The following is an 18,836-nucleotide window of genomic DNA, read 5'->3' on the forward strand; positions in this document are numbered from 1 at the left end:
TTTGCTAAGTGTGTGAACATACCCTTAGGGTAAGTTTAAACGTAGCATATATACTGCAAATTTTCCACAACCGATTTAGTTGAACAAATCTCATCCACACTCTGCGTAAATGTTAAGCGGAAAGAACACTCATTAAATTGACCTGCGGTGCATTTATTTAATCCGCAGCATGACTATTTGTATTTGCGTTATCGCTTCTTATTTGTTACGGGTATTCCCCCATTGAATTCAATAGGGAGATAAATTCTGCAACAAATAGCAGATGTTGAGATTTTTGTGGCGGAAAACCTCCGATTCCGCCGCAAGAATCGTAACTCAGAAAAAAAAAACTTATACTTACCCAGAACTCTGTGTTTCTTCGTCCAGGCCAGCCTCCTGGGATGACGTTTCATCCCATTTGACCACTGCAGCCAATCACAGGCTGCAGTGGTCACATGGGATGAAACGTCATCCCAGGAGGCAGTGGACCAGCCAACCACTCCAACCCATCAGTTAATACTATTCCAAGGGAGAAGAAAACAATGAAACCGACCGGAGGCGTGACCCCCATCCGGATCCCAAAAACCCAAATCCCCAACAACTCCTCATATAGGCATGTTCCCCAGGAGCACTTGTTCTTGAAACCAAACCGTAGATTCAAAACATTGTTTTATTTTCAGTTGTATATTGTGTGGGAGTAATAAAATAAGTTTCCAAGGTATCAAAAAATAGTTTAACCTTGAATTCCTTGTGAAGGGAAGCCTCCATCCAATCCATTTTTAATAAATAGGATAGTTTATGAAGAAACAATTAGAAAGGTGGAGCCTGCTCGTGAAACCAGGTCTGCAGAATGGCCTTCACCCCCGCTGCTACCACATAATGAAGCAGTTTGTGCTCCAGGGGAACATTTATTCCGATCAGGGTCTATATGTCCAAAGACGGCCCACAGCACGGGGTCAGGAACAAAATTCGTGAGGTGCCTAAAGGTGAACACTCGTATCCTGGACCAGAATATTTGGATGTTAGGGCAGGACCACAGTCCGTGGTAAAGGTTAGCATCTGGGGCGCTGCATTTAAAGTGGCTCTGTCACCAGATTTTCAAACCCCTATCTCCTATTGCAGCTGATCGGCGCTGCAATGTAGATAACAGTAACGTTTTTCTTTTTCAAAAACGAGCATTTTTGGCCAAGTTATGAGCATTTTTATATTTATGCAAATGAGCCTTTCTTATGGGCAACTGGGCGTTTTTAATCTTATTTCCAACTGGGCGTGTATTGTGTTCGTTACATCTGGGCGTTTTTACTTGTTTTACTAACTGGGCGTTGTGAATGGAAGTGTATGATGCTGACGAATCAGCATCATCCACTTCTCTTCGTTACCACCCAGCTTCTGGCAGTGCACAGACACACAGCGTGTCCTCGCTCATCCGACGTGATGAAGTTCCTGTGGGAGGAAGTGAGTGACGTCACAGCGTGATCTCGCGAGGACACGCTGTGTGTCTGTGAACTGCCAGAAGCTGGGTGGTAACGAAGAGAAGTGGATGATGCTGATTCGTCAGCATCGTACACTTCTATTCACAACGCCCAGCTAGTAAAACAAGTAAAAACGCCCAGATGTACACACACAATACACTCCCAGTTGTCCATAAGAAAGGCTCATTTGCATAAATATAAAAATGCTCATAACTTGGCCAAAAATGCTCGTTTTTTAAAAAGAAAAACGTTACTGTTATCTACATTGCAGCGCCGATCTGCTGCAATAGGAGATAGGGGTTTGAAAATCTGGTGACAGAGCCTCTTTAACCCCTTCAAGACCAAGCTATTTTTGGCCTTCAGGACCAGACCCATTTTTTCAAATCTGACATGTGTCACTTTATGTGGTAATAACTCTGGAATGCTTTTACCTATCCAAGCGATTATGAGATTGTTTTCTCGTGACATATTGTACTTTAGGTTAGTGAAAAAATTTGGTCGATAAATTTATTGCTTATTTGTGAAAAACACAATTTTTTTTTCTGTAACACAGAAGGTTTTACCTGAGAAATGCAACTCAATATTTATTGCCCAGATTCTGCAGTTTTTAGAAATGTCCCGCATGTGGCCCTAGTGCGCTTATGGACTGAAACACAGGCCTCAGAAGCAAAGGAGCACCTAGAGGATTTTGGGGCCTCCATTTTTTAGAATATATTTTAGGCACCATGTCAGGTTTGAAGAGGTCTTGTGGTGCCAAAACAGTGGAAACCCCCAAAAGTGACCCCATTTTTGAAACTACACCCGTCAGGGAATTTATCTAGGGGTATAGTTAGCATTTTGACCCCACAGATTTTCTGCTAAATTTATTCGAATTAGTCTGTGAAAATGAAAATCTACTTTTATTGTGGAAAAACTTAGAATTTTCGAATTTTTGCAAGGAATAAAGGAGAAAAAGCACCCCAAAACTTGTAAAGCTACTTCTCCCGATTACGGAAATACCCCACATGTGGTAATAAACTGCTGCTTGGACCCACGGCAGTGCTCAGAAGGGAAGGAGCGCCATTTGGATTTTGGAGCACTGATTTTACTGGAATATTTTTCGGTGCCGTGTCGTGTTTGCAATGCCCTGGAGGGACCTAAACAGGGGAAACCCTCCAAAAGTGACTCAATTTTGGAAACTATGCCCCTCAAGGAATTTTTCTGGTGGTATAGTTGGCATTTTGACCCCACAGGTTTTTTGCTGAATTTATTAGAATTAGTCTGTGAAGATGAAAATAGACTTTTTTTCTGAAAAAAACATAGAATTTTCTAATTTTTATAAGGAATAAAGGAGAAAAAGCACCTCAACATTTGTAAAGCAATTTCTCCTGATTACGGCAATACCCCATATGTGGTAATAAACTGCTGTTTGGACCCACGGCAGGGCTCAGAGGGGACGGAGCACCATTTGGATTTTGCAGCTCAGATTTTGCTGAATTGGTTTCCGGGGGCCATGTCGCATTTGCAGAGCCCCTGAAGTACCAGTATAGTAGAAATTCCCCAGGTGTGATCCCATTTTGGAGACTATACCTATCAAAGAATAAAATTAGAGGTGTAGTGAGCATTTTGAGCCCTCAGGTGTTTTATAGATTTTATTAGAATTGGGCCGTGAAAATGAAAATAATTTATTTTTCCAATAACCTATAGATTTAGCACATAATTTTTCATTTACACAAGCAATACAGGAGAAAAGACACCCCAAAATGTGTGACAAAATTTCTCCTGAATAGAGAAGTACCCCATATGTGGTTGTAAACTGCTATTTGGACATACAGCAAGAGTCTAAAGGGAAAAAGCGCAATTTAGTTTTTGGAGTGGAGATTTTACAAAATTTCTTTTTTACTCCATGTTGCATTGCGCTGAGGTACCAGTACAGTGAAAACCCCCGAAAAGTGTCCCCATTTGGGAAACTACACCCCTCAAGGAATTCATCTAGAAGTGTAGTGAGCATTTTAACTCCAAAGGTTTTGTAGAAATTAGTGCACAGTGGTTGTTGCAGATTTAAAATTGCCATTTTCCACATATATGCTATTTCAGTGCCCAATGTGTTGTGCCCAGCTTGTACCACCGTAGACACACACCCCATAAATTATTGTTAAGGGGTTCTCCAGAGTACAGTAATACCCCATATGTGTTCATTAACTGCTGTTTGGGCACACTGCCAGGCCCAGAAGGAGCTCCATTTGGCTTTTGAAGCGTAGATTTTGCTTGGTAGTAGTTTTGTTTAGTATTTTACTGGTGTTTCAGCTTATAATATGGGGCATATGTAAGCTGGGCGGAGTGCATCAGGGTATATGTAAGCTGGGCGGAGTACATCAGGGTATATGTAAGCTGTGCAGAGTACATCAGGGTATATGTAAGCTATGTGGAGTACATCAGGGTATAGGTAAGCTGGGCGGAGTACATCAGGGTATATGTAAACTGGGCGGAGTACATCAGGGTATATGTAAGCTGGGCGGAGTTCATCAGGGTATATGTTTGCTGGGCGGAGTGTATCAGGGTATATGTAAACTGTGCGGAGTACATCAGGGTATATGTAAGCTATGTGGAGTACATCAGGGTATATGTAAGCTGGGCGGAGTGCATCAGGGTATATGTAAGCTGGGCGGAGTGCATCAGGGTATATGTAAGCTGGGCGGAGTGCATCAGGGTATATGTAAACTGTGCGGAGTACATCAGGGTATATGTAAGCTATGTGGAGTACATCAGGGTATATGTAAGCTGGGCGGAGTGCATCAGGGTATATGTAAGCTGGGCGGAGTGCATCAGGGTATATGTAAGCTGGGCGGAGTGCATCAGGGTATATGTAAGCTGGGCGGAGTGCATCAGGGTATATGTAAGCTGTGCAGAGTACATCAGGGTATATGTAAGCTGTGCAGAGTACATCAGGGTATATGTAAGCTATGTGGAGTACATCAGGGTATAGGTAAGCTGTGTGGAGTGCAACAGGTCATGTAATAATGGGGAGAATGAATAATACAATGAATAATCCATGGATAGTGACGTACGCTTTCAACCAATCCTTCATGCACAGGCCGGATTTTTGGGTGTCGGAGTCGCACTTCTAAAGGGTGTCCGTGGTATTGTACAAAATATCCGCACTCCAGCATTCTCTAATCTTTGACTTCACTACTTCACTAGCCCCATATGTAGCACAGACGCCAAAATGTCATAGTTTCCGCTGCATTTACAGGGTCTACCAGTGGGGGCTGCAAATGATGACGTGGGGTTTTAGGTGAAGAACTGCTACACATATAAATTAGTTTGGGTCGTCGTTTTGCATTATTGCGTTCCAAGAGTCATAACTTTTTATTTTTCCGTTGACGAGCTTTGTGAGTGCTTGATTTTCATGTGATGAGCTGTCGTTTTTATTAATATCATTTTGGGGTAAATGTGATAATGTGATCAGTTTTTATTCAATTTTTTGGAGACCAAAAAACAGAAATTCTCTCGCTGTTTTTTTAAAATAAATTTTTAACGGCGTTCTCTGTGCTGCATAAACAACATGTTTGCTTTATTCTGCGGTTTGATACGATTATGGCAATACCAAATTTATATAGTTTTTATATGTTTTACTACTTTTACACAATAAAAACCCTTTTTATAAATAAAATATTTTAGTGTCACCATATCCTGAGAGTCATAACTTTTTTATTTTTATGTCGACGGAGCTTTGTGAGGGCTTGTTTTTTGCGTGACACACTGTAGTTTTTATTGGTACCAAGTTTGGGTACATGCGACTTTTTGATCACTTTTTATTCCATTTTATTGGAAACAACGTGACCAAAAAAGGAAATTCTGCCATTGTTTTTTATGGTATTTTTTTTACGGTGTTCACCGTGCGGGATAAATAATATTATATTTTTATAGGTCACGCCGATACGAACGCGGCGATACCTATTATGTCTAGTTTTTGTCTTTTTTTCCATTTTTTTCTAATTATAAAGGACTTGATCAGGGACACAAGATTATTGTTTTTATTACATAAAACTTTTATTTATTTATCTAAAACTTTTTTTAACCTTTTTTTTACTTTTTATTTTACACATACTAGGGGACTGGAAGATCTGATCTTCTGATCCCCTGCACAATACACTGCACTACTTGTGCAGTGCAGTGTATTATAACTGTCATTTTATAACTGACAGTTGAGCCTATTACGTCCTGCCTCGGGCAGGACCTAATAGGCTCCCGTACCTGGCACCCAGGAAGCCATTGCTAGGCTTCCTGGTTGCCATTGCAACCATCAGAAACCCGCGATTTTTCGCGGGGGGCCAACGGGGTACAGAGGGAGCCCCCTCCCTCTGTATCAATCACTTAAATGCCGCTGTCGCTATTGACAGCGGCATTTGAGGGGTTAAATGGCGGCGATCGGACATAACCGTGATCGCCGCCGTTGCAGCGGGATGTCAGCTGTATATTACAGCCGACACCCGCTGAGGATGAAGCGCGCACAGCTCCTGTCCTGTGCCTGCTTCATCCTCAGGACGTTACTGTACGCCCATTTGCGGGAACGAGCCGATAAAAAGGACGTACAGTAACGCCCATTTGCGGGAAGGGGTTAAAGCAGTGAGAGGTGTGATATATACCTATTTTATTACCTATGAGTCTCCAGAAAGCGGGCTGAGGGGAGATGTTTATGTGCCTGATCTAAAGCTGCTAAGATGTTCGTATATGTTCAAAGTGGTGTGAATAAATTGGTAATTGTTCGTTTTGGCCTTTAAGAGAATTTATAGATTTAAATAGAGTTGCAGTGAGGTGGCCTAGCAGGAAGCTGCTGCACTTGTTCTAGCATGCGCGCACCCAGGTACCTGCCCATCCTCAATGTAAATTTTTTTTAGAGCGGCGCAAGCTCGGCCACCGCTGTTAGATTGTGGCCGTGGTTGTAACCATAGACAAAGGCTGCCAAACAAAGAGGAGCCTTGGTGGAGAGGAATCTTCATCTAGATAACAGTATATTTTTGAAAAAGAAATGTATTTGATAAATTAAATATATTTACATTATCTATCGGATTAAATAGGATTGCCGAGATGGGAATACCCCTTTAATGTTGCAGGAATTGGTTCAGTGTTTGTTTGGAGCGATTTCCCTGATATAAATTTTCTCCATTATTTTTGTGAAAAAGTTGCATTACAAAAATAAGTATGGGATCTGAAACCAGGGTATTAAAAGATTTTTATATTGTGAACTACCAGACCAAAAAGAGGGTACATCTAGAACAGTCGAATTGGAAAACAAGCAGTGACAATTGTGATGCGGGTTGAATCCTTTTATTTGTTTAGGAGAAATGAATCGTGTGTGGAGACAGAGGCTGGCACTAGATGTGCTGTAATGGTACAGGCTGTTTTGGGTGCTTTTTTATTAAATGCTTACTCCCCCTTACCCTTTATCTGCCCAATCTCACAAACTGGCTAAGAAACCATTAGGGTATGTTCACACGGCGGGGGTCCGTAACGGCTGAAATTACGGGGATGTTTCAGCCTGAAAACATCCCCGTAATTTCAGCCGTAACAGCATGTGCAGGCGCTTGAACGCCGCGTCAATTACGGCCGTAATTGGCGCTGCTATTCATTGGAGTCAATGAATAGCGGCTCCAATTACGGCCAAAGAAGTGACAGGTCACTTCTTCTACGCGGGCGTCTATTTACGCACCGTCATTTGACAGCGGCGCGTAAATATACGCCTCGTGTGAACAGACAAACGTCTGCCCATTGCTTTCAATGGGCAGATGTTTGTCAGCGCTATTGAGGCGCTATTTTCGGGCGTAATTCGGGGCAAAAACGCCCGATTTACGTCCGTAAATAGGCCGTGTGAACATACCCTTACTGGGCCCTCGCGAGAGAGCGATTTATACCCGTTGTATGCTTCCTCATTAACCTAGCAGGGCTCAAACATTAACCTATGACAAAGCAACTACACATTGTAATCTTCTATTGGGAATGATCCAATACGCATTCGATATATAGAGGCTGAAGTCCCCCATAGAAAGGGAATGCCTACATGTCTGGAGCATGAGCAAGAACCAGCCCAAAACCGGTTTTAAGGAGGGACTTTGGCCTAACATGTTTACTTAAAGAGGCTCTGTCACCAGATTTTGCAACCCCTATCTGCTATTGCAGCAGATAGGCGCTGCAATGTAGATTACAGTAACGTTTTTATTTTTAAAAAACGAGCATTTTTGGCCAAGTTATGGCCATTTTTGTATTTATGCAAATGAGGCGTGCAAAAGTACAACTGGGCGTGTTGAAAAGTAAAAGTACAACTGAGCGTGTATTGTGTATATACATCGGGGCGTGTATTATGTGCGTACATCGGGGCGTGTTTACTACTTTTACTAGCTGGGCTTTCTGACGAGAAGTATCATCTACTTCTCTTCAGAACGCCCAGCTTCTGGCAGTGCAGACACAGCCGTGTTCTCGAGAGATCGTCACGCTGTGACGTCACTTCCTGCCCCAGGTCCTGCATCGTGTCGGCCACATCGGCACCAGAGGCTACAGATGATTCTGCAGCAGCATCGGCGTTTGCAGGTAAGTCGATGTAGCTACTTACCTGCAAACGCTGATGCTGCTGCAGAATCAACTGTAGCCTCTGGTGCCGATGTGGCCGACACGATGCAGGACCTGGGGCAGGAAGTGAGTGATGACACAGCGTGATCTCTCGAGAACACGGCTGTGTCTGCACTGCCAGAAGCTGGGCGTTCTGAAGAGAAGTGGATGATACTTCTCATCAGAACGGCCAGCTAGTAAAAGTAGTAAACACGCCCCGATGTACGCACATAATACACGCCCAGTTGTACTTTTACTTTTCAACACGCCCAGTTGTACTTTTGCAAGCCTCATTTGCATAAGTACGAAAATGGCCATAACTTGGCCAAAAATGCTCGTTTTTTAAAAATAAAAACGTTACTGTAATCTACATTGCAGCGCCGATCTGCTGCAATAGCAGATAGTGGTTGCAAAATCTGGTGACAGAGCCTCTTTAAACTGATGTAAAGGTCCTCTTGCATGGCCCGTCCTGGGCCGTGTAAACGACCACGATAAACTGGACAGCTCGTTGATCGCCGCACATTTGCTCCTGTCACACGAAGCTATGGATCGGGACGAGCGGTCGTTACTCCGATCGCTCGTCACCATACATTAATATCGTGTCGACAGAACGTCTCCCTGCTTACATAAGGAGATGTCGGTAGCACAACGATAATATTTTTTCATTTTTAAAACTATATGAACAGCTCGTTCATCTGCTGATCGCTGCCCTATTTACACAGGGCAATTATCTGCAACGAGCGCTCTATGAAGTTGGTATGAAGTCTCGATAGTTGGGCAGTGTAAGGGTATGTTCACATGCTTAACCAAAAACGTCTGAAAATACAGAGCGGTTTTCAAGAGAAAAACAGCTCCTGATTTTCGCTGCGTTTTTTACGGCTGTTTTTGGAGCTGTTTTTCAATAGTCAATGAAAAACTGCTCCAAAAATGTCTCAAGAGGTGACATGCACTTCTTTTTCGCGGCCATTTTTTTACATGGCCGTTTTGAAAAACGGCCGCGTAAAAAAGCGGCCTGTCGGAACTTAACGCTGTTTTCCCAATGCAATCAATGGGCAGATGCTGGGAGGCATTCTGCTTCAGATTTTTCGGCTGTTTACGGCCAGAAAAACGGCCGAAAAAAAGCCGTGTGAACATACCCTTAAATGGCCTTAACCTTGTATATGTGATGACATTAACCCTACGCTCACAACTTCGTGGCTGAGTTGCTGTGGTTCCTAAACACTTCCACTTTGCAATAATACCACACACAGATTGTTTCCTGAATGGACTTGTTACAACGGTGACATCCTATTAGAGTACCATGTTCGAATTCAATGAGATCTTTAGAACGATCCATTCTTTCGCAAATGTTTAAAAGGCAGATTGCAGGGTGTGTCCCAATACATTTGTCCATATGGTGTATGTACACACAACTGTTCGTATAGTTGCTCTTGCAGGTTTAATAAACTATAAGCATATAACGGATGTGGTTGGTGTCTACTTATGCATTGTTATTTTTAAGACTATGTCCAAACCACATTCTTGTGGAGTACACACGCTGTAAATACTCCTGGTGTGTACGGCGACCACCTACCCAGAATTTTATGTACCTGACGTATGCCAGGGGTGTCTGGCCGATGCATGTCTGTATGCCTAAGCTTTTAAAAAGAAAGGGCTCCAGCAAGAACAAAATATACATGGACTTTTTAATTTTTTTTAATAAGAAAGTCAATGGGCAACATATGCAACTGTATGGCAGACCTGACACTCGGGCTATATGTCTGGTGAATACATCTGGGTATGTATGTATGTATGTATGTATGTATGTATGTATGGACAATTTATTTATTTTTCTTTTTGTTTTTATAGGTGCTTGCTTCACACGAGTCTTGCACAGAGCACAAGGCCTGACAGGCAGTTTAACTTATCGTTTGTATACAGGTAAGAAAGTTGCTTAAAAGGGTTGTCCAGGAATATAAAGAATGGGCATAAAGGGGCTTTACTATTAGGGACATTGATGACCTATCCACAGGATAGGTCATAAATGTCAGATGCGGGTCCCACCACTGGGACATGCACCTATCTTTAGAATAGGGCCCCGTTCTACCGCTCTGTGTTGTGGCTGACGCGTGTGATTTCCAACCATGAATTACGGAAACAGCGTAGCTCAGCGAGTTTCATCTGTAATTCATGGTCGGAAATCACACGCTTCAGCCGCAATACAGAGCAGTAAAATGGGGGGCTAGGGGGCCCCGTTCTAGAGATAGGTGCGGGTCCCAGAGGTGTGACCCGCATCTCTGACATTTGACATATCCTGTGGATATGTCATAAATGTCCCTGATGGGAAAACCCCTTTAACAGCAGGAAATGCCATTAAAATTAAAAAAATGCCTATTCAATGCCCTGTCGTTCCAGCCTAGAGTAGATCTCTGCACAAAGGTTTTTGCATCAGCTGAGCAAGACTGATATCCTGTACAACTGTCCGTGGAGAACTACTATATAAGTACAGATTTCTGATAGGCAACTGTTTTCAATGGCTTATTGTCCATAATTATGTAGACTCTACAAGTAGATCTTCCCCTAAAGTTGTGTTTTATAAGAAGAGACTAAAACCCTAAGAAGCACTACCATAACAAGCATGCTAAATGTCATAGCCCTTAGTTTAAATAACAGATAACCCATTAACATGAGAGCCGCCATGGCAATCCGCTTTTCGTGGTGCGTCTGGCTTTCGAGTCCACCTGCAAATAGCTGATTTTGATGAGGGAAGTTGTCATCCGCTACTCTTTGCCCATTTCCCCTGCAGCAGCCGTTACAGATAAAATTTTTTTTTAGTATTACAAATGAATGGCCGTCCGTATAATGAACAGACTGCTCCAGTCCCCCTCTATAATATCAAGATGTTTTCATAGGGCGTATGGTCAGGAGTTGTCCTGATGGGACAAACTTTTTAAAGTTGGGTTCACACTGAGTTTTTTGCAGGCGGAAAATCTGCCTCAAAATTCTGTTTGGAATTTTGAGGCAGATTTTGCTCTGCCTTTTCGCACGCGGCTATTGAGCGACGCGGGTCAAAAAAACGCTCTGAAATACGCTTTCTCTGCCTCCCACTGATGTCAATGGGGGGGTCAGCGGCGTAAACACCCGAAGATAGGGCAAGTCCCTTCTTTTTCCCGTGAGAAATCAATGGGAGGCATTTTCGGACGTTTTTTGGCATGTTTTCCGACGCGGTTTCCGCGTAAAAAAAAAACTCAGTGTGAACGCCCCCTTAAGAGGACCAACTCTTATTTTATTTGGAAAATAGTTCTTCCCTCCCAGAAAAAATTTGTAATTAAACTTCTCTAAATATAACACACAAAAATTGTAGAGAAAAAAAAAGGTGCTATATTATTGGTCGCTTGTCTATTATATAAATGAGTCGGGGTCCAAACTTCCTGGTAATGAGATCCTGTCATGCCCAGCTTTTTCCCATAACCCCCCAAGGCGGCATACAATGTAAAGGCCAGCGAGATTTCTCGTGGCTCTGAGTAAAAGAGTGTCGTCCACAGCATTTCTATATAGCAAATGTATGGATAACCACTATATAAATGTGCTAGACAGCGCATCTTTTAGTCAGCCGTGAGATCTTGCGGCTTCACACTATATGCCGCTGTGTGGGGTTATGGGAAGCCCCTGGGTATGACTGAATTTCCTGACAAGGAGGTTTTCATTAGACTCCTGTGGTGAGTTGGATCAATACATACTGGGTGCTTGACATATAGTGTTTTTTTTTATCTTCATTTTTTGAATAAATTATATTTAGAGAAGATAACATGGGATTCATGGGTTTCATATTACACATCTCAGGTCCTTCATATAAGCAATTCTACACCATAAAAATGTGCAGGCGTCAGATCGGTGATGTTGATTATCCTTTGGTCTGGGTTCTATAGGGTCCTATTAGAGGTCCTTTTGTAGGATCATGGTACTTAATATGCTAAGGTATTGATATTTGTAGTGATGTATTGTATTGTACCTTCAGAGTCTGTATGTGAGCAATGTTTCAAATGTTGTATATGTTTTTCTCTGTTTTATTTTATTTGTTTTCTTTTATTTTCTGCTATGTATGCACTGTTGTATATAAGTGATGCATTGAGATTTATTATTTTGGGTCCCTGTGAGTACCACTCATCTTTGCGGTATTGTATCATTTTCTGAAAGTTGATATTTTATAACTTTGGAAATGAAGAGAATTTACATTTTTAAAATTATATTAAGAGCAATATAATTTTTTATTTTTTTTGAAGAGCAAATAATTGTATAAATAAGTAATCCTGGTGATAGGTACTTTTTAATGCACTGACTGAACACTGTTCTGTCCAAAGTGTCTTGTTAATGAAAGTAACCTTATACGCTTGCTTTGGAGATGTCCGAAACTGAGATGTTACGTTTGCGATAATTACTCACTTGCAAAATATATTTAAGCTAAGAATTGAGCATGACCCTATTATAGGTATTCTTGGTTACTCCAATATACGGGGCAAAAAATAACATAGAACTGCTATTCTTAGGGAGCTATTTGTTGCAAGAGAGGTAATATTGGATAACGGATAAAGTCCCATTTTTTAATAGGGGGAAGAGGAAAATGAATACTTATAATCAAAGCATGCATATATATATATATATATATAATTACATTGGCTTGCAGACATCTCTGACCCAACGCCCAGACCTGTCATCGGCTGGCTTGTTATCCTGATGCCACTCTCTATGACATTGGTGTCCTTTTAAGTTTCTTGTGGATGACAACCTTACTATGGTGTTAAATAAAAACCTGCACCTTCATAAGGACTTTGTAAACAGACATGTTTTTTTTTTTCCTTTACGGTTAAGCTATAGGTACTAATTGTAGCTCTAAGTACATTTAGGCTGGGTTTTCACTGTGCGTTTTTAATGTTTATCTTTTTTGGTTGATAAACTCCTTTGCATTTAAATGGGAGTTCATGTGACTTAACCAGAAAAACGCATATTAAAAAAGCAACACGTTTTGTACGGTGTGAACCCAACTTAAAGGCCCTTTTACACTGGCAAACACTCGTTCATCGGCTGAATGTATCGTTTATGCAGCTGAAAATATTATCTTTATTAGCAGCACATCACCCTGTCTAAACGGGGAGACGTGCTGCCGACATTATAAAAATGTGTGGGGACGAGCGATCGGAGTAACAATCGCTCGTCCCTAAACATAGCTCGTTGTGAAAGGAGCAAACGATCACTGATCAATGAGTTGTCTCGTTGAACGTGCTAGTTTACACGGCCCACATCGGGCCGTGTAAGAGGACCCTAAAGTGGACTATTTTAAGCTAAGCTCCCTGGGGCGTCTTGTCACAATATTCAGTATGCAGCTAGCAGACTTTTGCCTCACAAATACTTTGTCATTTTTTTTATATGTATTGTAGTAGACCGTGTGAGTCTTCTCAGACCTAATAGGTTTTGTGCTGCAAATGTTTATTTGCAAGCTTTGGTTTTTCTTCTTTTCCCAGAAATTGTTCTTTGTGTAAATACAAGCCCTAGGACTCCTTCTGCCCAATGCTTTTAAACATTGATTTACTTAACAAACTAAATTTCATTGTATGATTTAATTAGAAATGCTTATTTGATCTTGTTCTTGCAACGGGTAGAATTTTTTCACCCACAGTTAGAATACTTGAACTAGCAAAAAAACAGTTACTTTATTTTTTGATCTGCTTAAACTATTTATAAAACCTCATTAATAGTACTACTTGGTTACATTCAGGATTATGTATGAAACCCCAGTAGATTTAGAAAGAGGCACTCTACTTTTTATTCACTATATTTATTTAACCCAGCACTAAAAGTGCTGTCCTATTTATATTTTTCTTCCATTCATAATTTGGTCCTTGAGCTGAGATGTCAGGGACTTTTTATTTTTGACGTGGTTTATGGTACCTTCTTTAAAAAATATATTATTTTGTTCAAAAGAACACTTAACCTAAAAATAAACCAAAGAAGAAAAACTTGACGACGGTCTTTTGTATCAGGCGCATACAAGAAGTCATGATGATTGAAAGACAGTAATCTTGCAGAGGATACAGGTGTCCATTTCCTCTCTATCCCTTCCGTTTTTGCGGGCTGGGGGACTGGGCTGAACTAAGGGATGGGGCTTAGGCTGCGTTCACACAACCTATTTTCAGACGTAAACGAGGCGTATTATGCCTCGTTTTACGTCTGAAAATAGGGCTACAATACGTCGGCAAACATCTGCCCATTCATTTGAATGGGTTTGCCGACGTACTGTGCAGACAACCTGTCATTTACGCGTCGTCGTCGTCTGACAGCTGTCAGACGATGACGACGCGTAAAATGACTGCCTCGTCAAAGAAGTTCAGGACACTTCTTCGAAACGTAATTTGAGCCGTCGTTCATTGAATTCAATGAAGAACAGCTCAAATGATCGGCCGTCAAAGACGCCTCGCATAATGCGAGGAGGAGCATTTACGTCTGAAACGAGGCAGCTGTTTTCTACTGAAAACAGTCTGTCTTTTCAGACGTAAAAACCAGTTCTCGTGTGCACATACCCTAAGTGTTTCTGGTCTCCTATTGCTGACAGGAGTAGGAAAAAGCTCAGTCTACAGCCAGTTACCTTGCATTAAGACACAAGTTGAACTCCTATAGAATAATTCTTTATATATTTCTTACAGCTCCTTTAACAATGTTCTGCACTTAAACCTATTTATGACTAACTTGTATTGAAAATAAACAGCAGTAGTGTACAAGAGGTCAAATCAATTTGCTATTTTATTGCTAACAAGTTTTACTGTATTGCTTTTGTCTTTTATGAACATTGCATGCAAAACATCTTCATTGAGCAAAACAACTTGTCATGCAGAGCAGAATACCTCTTCTCTTCAAGCTGTGCTAGGCTACTTGGCATACATGAGGCTTGTATTAGTTATTGTCATAACTTATAATATCTAGGTTTGTTTCCCTTTTCCCATTTTTCAGGTGGTCATATTGTCCCTGTATCTGAGATTGTATCAGTTGGAGAAGCCGAGATTGATGAGAAATACTATCAAGGCATGCAGTGGAAACACATGTGCAAACCTCATGCATTTACAGGTAGACATATGTTCTCCGAATCAGAAAAACATGAATAGACTAGATAAGGCATTACGCTGTTCTAGACTTGTAAGGATTACATTTTCATTTTTTATTGACCAACAGTTGCCAGTATGCATAGGAGCAGGCTGACTAAATGGATCATTCACCTTGGGGAGGCTTTACACATTACATACTGTAGTTACTTAGGTTTAAAAATAGGATAAGTGTGTATCAAGTTCAACATTGTTTCATCCAGAATAAGGCAGAACACTCCCTGGAAGATTGTAGCCAACTGTGCCTCAGGGGGGAAATGAATCTACAAATAAATTTGGTTAATTTCCAATGGGTGACTTTAACCTATTATTTTTCTTATTACTACCTCTTCCAAAGCTTGAGCCCTGTCCTGTATTAATGTTGGGAAATGTATTTTCTAAATGATGTCCCCTAGTTTGTTGGGCTAAATACACTGATCAGCCATAACATTAAAACCACCTGTCAAATATCGTGAAGGTACCCATCCATGCTGACCCAAAAAAAGACCTTGACCCACCGAGGCATGGACTCCGCAAGACCTCTGAAGGTGACTTGTGGTATCTGTCACCGACGTTAACAGCAGATCAGTGACATCCTGTAAGTTGTGAGGTGGGTTCTCCATGGATCAGACTAGTTTTTCCAGCACATCCCACAGATGCTCAATTACATTGAGATCTGGAGCATTTGGAGGCCAAGCCAACACCTTAAACTATTTGTCGTGTTCCTTAAGCCATTCCTGAACAGTTTTTCAGTGTGGCAGGGTGCAAACTCCTGCTGAAAGAGGCCACTGCCATTCGGTAATACCATTGCCACAAAGGGCTGTACTTGGTCTGAAACAATGTTTTCTTAGGTAGTACATGTCAAAGTAACATCCACATGAATGCCAGGATCCAAGGTTTCCCAGCAAAACATTTCGCAGCGCATCACACTGCCTCCACCTCCTTGCCTTCTTCTCATAGTGCATACTGGGGCCATCTCTTCCCCAGGTAAGTGATGCAACTGGCCATCCACCTCATGTAAAAGAAAACGTGATTCATCAGACCAGGCCTCCTTTTTCTATTGCTCCATGGTCTAGTTTTGATGCTTATGTGCTCATTGTAGGCTCTTTTGGCGGTGGACAGGGGTCAACGTGGGCACTCTGACCGGACTGTGGCTAGGCAGCCCCAAAAGTATAAAGCTGCGATGCACTAGTATCTCTTCTGTGGGATCGGTCTAACCTTTGCTTCTCACACACATCAATGAGCCTTGGGCGCCTATGATCCTATTGCTGGCTCATCAGTTGTCCTTTCTTGGACCACTTTTAGTAGGTATTAACCACTGCATGGTGGGAATACACCACAAGACCTGCTGTTTTGGAGATGCTCGGACTCTAGCCATCACAATTTGGCACTAGTCAACATCACTTCAAGAACTGACTTTACTTGCTGCCTAATATATCCCACCCCTTGACAGGTGACATTGTAACAAGATAATACATGTTATTTTCTTCACCTGTCATTGCTTTTAATATTCCATGGCTGATCAGTGTAGTTTGTGTGCCAATTCTTTTATATATGTATACTATGTAATAAAGTGTTATTCCCTTCACAGAATGTGATGGCATACTACTGCCGGAATTCCTACCAAACCCGAGAGTGAACCGGCTGCAGCGCTGGTTTAGCACTGCAGCCCCTTTACTGTTTTTCAGTTGGCCAGGAGTACCGTTTTTCAAGAAATTGCTGCACTTCTTTATTCAAGTTAATGCAACTGTGCTGTGTCTCTCCTGCGCAACTCGTGGCCAGCAGCGCCGCTGTGCAGGGAGAAACTAAAGTGGTGATGTTGCATCTTTTAATCTCAGCATCAGTATGGGTCACGGCAGTCCTATGCCATCACTTTCTGTAAAGGAAATAACCCTTTAATAAAATCACCTCCTAAGGAATCTTATTTTCAAGCTGAACAAGCCCAATTTTTTTTAAGCCTTTTGCTGTAAGGCCTCATGCACACGACCGTAGCCATGTGCACGGCCGTGATTTCCGGGTCGGCTGGCCACGGAGTGACCGCTGCGAGCCGCCCGCAAATCACGGGCTGTGCACATGGCCGCAGCCATTAATTTCAATAAGCCCGGACCGCAGAACACGGCCGTAATAAGGCTTGCCCGTTCTTTCTGCAGTCCGGACTCCGGGGGCCATGCACGGACCGTGAAAACCACGTTGTGTGCATGGCCCCATAGGAATGAATGGGGCCGCAATTCTCCCGTGGATTTTTCGGGGAATTGCGGCCGCAAAACCACGTTTGTGTGCATGGGGCCTAAGAGAAACTATTTTATTAATTTACTCTAGTTGCCCGCTTTTGAACGCTAAGTTTTCTTATATCCTTTTGACAATGTGGAGCCCAAAATTATACCTCCAAATTGTTTTGAACCTTGCAAGGGATTGCTAGAAATGCAACATTACGTTTTAATAGTTGTTTTTTTTTCTTCGTCATCCGAAAAATTTTATTTGCCTTTTTTTAGACGCATTTTGGCAAGCTGCTGCCTAGCTTACTATTAACCTGTGTATACGCCAAGTACTTTGGAAATGACATTAACTGAATCTTTCATTGTCTGGGGCTAGACCAAGACTTTTGTGTGACATCTTCAAAATCAACTGCTGCTTGACAGTCACAGTTGTAAAACTTTCCCTAATATCCCCTTCGGGAATGTTTCCCCCTCTCCGTTGGGCTGCAATCTCTCAAACGTGATATGCAGGGTGCCTTACGTAAGCAACATAGATTATTTTCGGTTACTGTACAGTACTCTGGTATTTCAGTTTATTTAGATGTGCATTTAACCTTCCTCTAGTGCACTACGTGCAGAGAATGAAGAAGCATCGCTGGCGGTGCAAAGCAGTGACGTTCTGGTGCGGCGATGAATTTCTGTGTTGCCACTGGTTACAAGCACTTAATGATCTACTTCAACAACAGAGTAAGTCGTTTGTTTGTTATTTTTCCTTACGCCATATTAGCAGTTTAGGTGGAGATTCTACCCGAGAAAGTTAGCATCTTATGATACAAAATGCTGAACATGGCCATGCTGATCATTTACTTTGACCTTCACATCTTTCACATGAAGAACTTAAATTGCTAATTTAGAAAGAAATAACACCTCCAGATTCTTGGAAACCGTAGGCTATAATTTTTTAAAGACCGTCAAATCTGACACGGAATATATTTGTGCAAGCAAGTCAATGCTGCTTTTCAACATCTTCAGCAGGGAGCCATCGACTTCAATTTCCAGAGATATTATTGACAGTGCTCTTTGTAGAAATTCAAGACACATTTGGGTAGATATTTATAAAAGTGCCAGGCTTAATAGATGTGGGAGAAGTTTTTTGGAACAAAATATGCAATGACTGTGTAACGACAGTAGGTTCTGAAGAATACTTTATAGAATTCTCCGTTATTCTGAAAGATAGTCATTGAAAACAAGGGTAGTTCTACCTCAGAGCATTTTCCTGTTTTGCTGATTAACATCGGTAAAACATTCTGTCTCCCTTCCTGAAAGATCTATTGCTTCTTTATTACTCTCCGTTGACATCTCAGTTGAGGATTTTGAATGCTCAAAGAGGCTAAAAATGTGAATAGAGTAAAAGGGAGACAAGATTTTTCAGATATTATATAACATAATCTAATGATGGAAAAATAACATGGACATAACACCTCTTTATTATATCT

General features: G+C 41.6%; 1 protein-coding gene across 2 annotated transcripts in view; it reads left to right on the forward strand.

Annotated features, from left to right (window-relative positions):
• CERK (ceramide kinase) overlaps positions 1 to 18,836 on the forward strand; it is a 97,812-nt gene that overhangs the window by 23,867 nt on the left and 55,109 nt on the right. The window contains exons 2-4 of one of the 2 annotated variants that reach the window (XM_075857225.1): positions 9,885 to 9,956; positions 15,018 to 15,131; positions 17,965 to 18,087. In XM_075857225.1, the coding sequence (XP_075713340.1) occupies positions 9,885 to 9,956; positions 15,018 to 15,131; positions 17,965 to 18,087 (309 nt within the window). The remainder of the gene's footprint in view (positions 1 to 9,884; positions 9,957 to 15,017; positions 15,132 to 17,964; positions 18,088 to 18,836) is intronic. The other variant, XM_075857226.1, reaches the window with a different exon arrangement.

This window comes from Rhinoderma darwinii, chromosome 3 (genome assembly GCF_050947455.1).
Source record: "Rhinoderma darwinii isolate aRhiDar2 chromosome 3, aRhiDar2.hap1, whole genome shotgun sequence".
In the NCBI taxonomy this organism is placed as follows: domain Eukaryota; kingdom Metazoa; phylum Chordata; class Amphibia; order Anura; family Rhinodermatidae; genus Rhinoderma; species Rhinoderma darwinii.